Below are 3191 nucleotides of genomic sequence, written 5' to 3' on the forward strand. Positions count from 1 at the left end.
CCATGTTGCTTGCGGGCGCCATCTTCGGAAGACTTTAGGGGCGTGGCATATGCGAAAGCGGGCGGGACCAAAGGGTGGGCGGGGCCCGTTCAGCATCGGCCAAGCGTCGCCATGGGGGTGAAGCTGGAGGTGTTCCGGGTCTGTGGCGCGCGGGGTCCTCCGGGGGTGGGGATGGGGATTTCTCTTTCGCAGACAGAGTCTTGTGCAGCTCCCCCGGGGCAAAAACCTCCTCTGGTGACTCGCCCCGGCAGGCTCTCTTTTCTCTCTTGGGGGCTCGCTGGCCAACATACGAGTTTAAGATAAGATCCTCCCGCCTTGGAGCCCTTCACTTGCCTCGGAGAGCTTCGCTTTTATGGGTTAAAATATATAACTGGAAGGGCAGGCAGCTCGATCTTATTTTCAAGGCAATAGATGTAGTTTTGAATATCTGTTAGGTTTCATACATGCATAATGTTGGGAAGCACGTAGGAAAGAGCAGGCTGCGCTTACTCGCGGGTATCTGCAGGGAAATGACGTCTGTCCTCCCCGAAGAGCAGGTCGGGGTGGTTACAATTCCAATGCGGAAACTGGTGAAATGCACTCCTCGTTAGTGTGCCCGAGGTGCCGCTGCGCCCTGCGTCTTCCTTCGCCCTAGAAGCACAGCCCTTGATGTTGTCAGTGATCCTTTCCTTCTCTCCCTCCGCATCCTGCTGCCCAGTAACTTCGCCTGCAACCTAGATGTGTTTCTCTTCCTTTATGCCATTTCTCCTTTCTACTGTTACTTCTGCCATATGATGGTCGTCGTCCTGACCTTTTAGCAAGAGATGAGAGGAAGCTTCTGCCGTCAAGGGCCAGATTGGGCAAAATCTAATAAAACCCTGCAAAGTGTCCCAATGCACCTGTATTATCATCTGACTTCCTATCTCCTTTCTCTTGCAGATGATGCTGTATTTATCTTTTCCTGTTGCTATGTTCTGGATTTCAAATCAGGCAGATTATTTTGAAGAATATGTTATCAAGCGGAAGGTCAGTTTTGTCATGTAATTAGAATGGGAAGAACAGGGTGGACTTATGAAATCATTTCCAAACCTTTCCTGTGAGGTTTTATCTGTTTTTTTTTTAAAAAAATTCTCATGCTGATTTTACCTCTGGAATTGGAAAAGAAAAACCCAGGCTTCCTTTTATTGCATTTTACTCAACAGCCATTTACTGGGAGCCTGGCTTCTACAAGCAAGTACAGTGGTGCCTCGCAAGACGAAAAGAATCCGTTCTGCGAGTCTCTTCGTCTAGCGGTTTTTTCGTCTTGCGAAGGAAGCCCATTGACGGCTTAGCGGATTAGCACTATTAGCGGTTTAGCGGCTTTTAGCGGCTTAGAAAAAGGGGAGGGGAGGAAAAAAACCCCGCAGGAACTCACAAGACATTTTCGTCTTGCGAAGCAAGCCCATAGGAAATTCGTTTTGCGAAGCACCTCCAAAACGGAAAACTCTTTTGTCTAGCGAGTTTTCCATCTTGCGAGGCATTCGCCTTGTGGGGCACCACTGTACTGTATGCAAAAGCTGGCATTGCACACAGTGCATCTAGTTGTTTCTGGTCTGCTGTTTAGCAGGAGTCATTGGTCTGTAAATAAACAAAATTAATAATAATAATAAGTGGAACCTGCAGCAAAATGTTGCAGCATATATTCTCTCTTAAAAGTAGGCTTCCTGTTCAGGGTTCTAGTCAGCCATTCCCTCCAAGGAAGGCTTTTCACTTCTCTCCTCTTCCTTTTTATTTTTCAGCTCTCAGTCTATATTCTATGAGCATTCTTAACCCTGGGCTATTGGGGGGCGTTACCTCTTTCAGTTTTAGTTTTAAAGACTGCCCCCCCCCACTTCTGACACTATCAGGGTTACCCCAAGCATTCCGATGCTGTTCCTTGGTGGCCCCATTTGGCTTATGCTACTGTCTGTGCTTGACACCTGAACTATTAGGAGAATAAACAAGATTTTTTCAACTGTGTTAAGAGGCCAGGACTTATCTCTTTCTTTCCTAGGTAAATGTTCTTCTTAGGCATGAGATTCTTAATCTCAGGGTCTTAGGTTTGAGCCCCAGGTTGGACAAAAGATCTCTGCATTGCAGGGGGTTGGACTAGATGACTCTAGTGTTCCCTTCCAACTCTACAATTCTGATTCTATCCCCAGTGTCAGTCTCTTGAAAATTAGGAAGACTTTTCAGTTCTCGTAGAATTCTGGTTTGTTCGCTCACTCAAGCTGGCTGTATTTTCCCTGCCCTCTTGGTGTTTTTGACAAATTTGCCTGCTTTCTGCTTGTACGGCAGTGGAAATTTAGGTGGCATGGTTTTTAATCTGTTTCAATATAAAAGCAGGACTTACCAATAATATGATTCCCTTTTTAATCCTTTTCCTTCAGAGAGAGATATACCCACCTGAAGATAATTACCAGGTAAATATGCCTCAACAATGAATACTGCATGTCTAATCCAGGAGTGGGGGACCTGTGACCTTCCAGATGTTAGCCTGCAGCTCCCATCTTTCCTGACCATTGGCCATGCTGGCTAGGACTGATTGGCATTGGGATTCCAACTGGAGGGCCACAAGTAGCCCACCCCCGGTCTAAGCGAACAGATCATTTATGATGAAATTGACACTTCTGTCTTCTCCAGAGAAAAGAACTGGAAGACTTCAAAGAGAGAATGAGGAAGGAACACGAGAAGCGGATGCTGCAGTCAGCTAAGGAATAATGACGTAGCATCATCCCCTTTCTCCCCAGGGTTTGATGCACTCTCAAGAAAGTTGTCATCACAAATCTCCTACTTTAACTTAATAAAAGCCCTCTAAAACACTTTTTGTACTAAGAGATGAAGGGAATTGCAATGCAGTTTCACTTCGCATTCCTGAGTAATGGTTCTGTACATGCCTCCATGGCCGTCAACGGAAAATGGGAAGAGGATATAGGCTCCTTCCTTCATGTTCTTCTGGCTCTTGCTGGGTGAAGCTGCTGAACCCTGTCTGCAAGTTTGGCAGCTGTCTTAGGAGAGTCACTTTGAATAAAAAGTTCTTTATAGAAAGACTGAATCTCTGTATGTCTTTCAATAAAGGTATCTGGGTGTCTTCAGAGATGCAAGTTATATTTCACTTGTCCTTGGACTGAAGATCTGTTTTATCCAGGTGGGTCCTTCTGCACGGCTTTCTTCTCTCATTGCTCTGGTTTGCA

General features: G+C 46.0%; 1 protein-coding gene across 2 annotated transcripts; it reads left to right on the plus strand.

The window, feature by feature from the left end:
• Positions 1–23: 23 nt before the first annotated feature.
• On the plus strand, positions 24–3045 carry PET100 (PET100 cytochrome c oxidase chaperone). Of its 2 annotated transcripts, none has more exons than XM_079966311.1 (4): positions 24–138; positions 919–1005; positions 2388–2420; positions 2641–3045. In XM_079966311.1, exons 1-4 carry the CDS (start codon positions 112–114, stop codon positions 2716–2718), a joined length of 225 nt encoding a protein of 74 aa, XP_079822437.1. In that variant the 5' UTR covers positions 24–111; the 3' UTR covers positions 2719–3045. The 2 variants fall into 2 exon arrangements, with proteins under 2 accessions (XP_079822437.1, XP_079822436.1); XM_079966310.1 differs by having other exon boundaries at positions 97–165.
• The last annotated feature ends 146 nt before the right edge of the window (positions 3046–3191 follow it).

Source organism: Podarcis cretensis, assembly GCF_951804945.1.
Source record: "Podarcis cretensis genome assembly, chromosome: 2".
Classification (NCBI taxonomy): Eukaryota; Metazoa; Chordata; class Lepidosauria; order Squamata; family Lacertidae; genus Podarcis; species Podarcis cretensis.

Bases quoted from the DNA above. Each gene is read 5' to 3' on its own strand.
- PET100 (XM_079966310.1), top strand. From the start codon at position 112: ATGGGGGTGAAGCTGGAGGTGTTCCGGGTCTGTGGCGCGCGGGGTCCT. The intron at 1,006-2,387 runs GTCAGTTTTGTC...CTTTTCCTTCAG, and splicing joins AATATGTTATCAAGCGGAAG to AGAGAGATATACCCACCTGA. The intron at 2,421-2,640 runs GTAAATATGCCT...TGTCTTCTCCAG, and splicing joins CACCTGAAGATAATTACCAG to AGAAAAGAACTGGAAGACTT.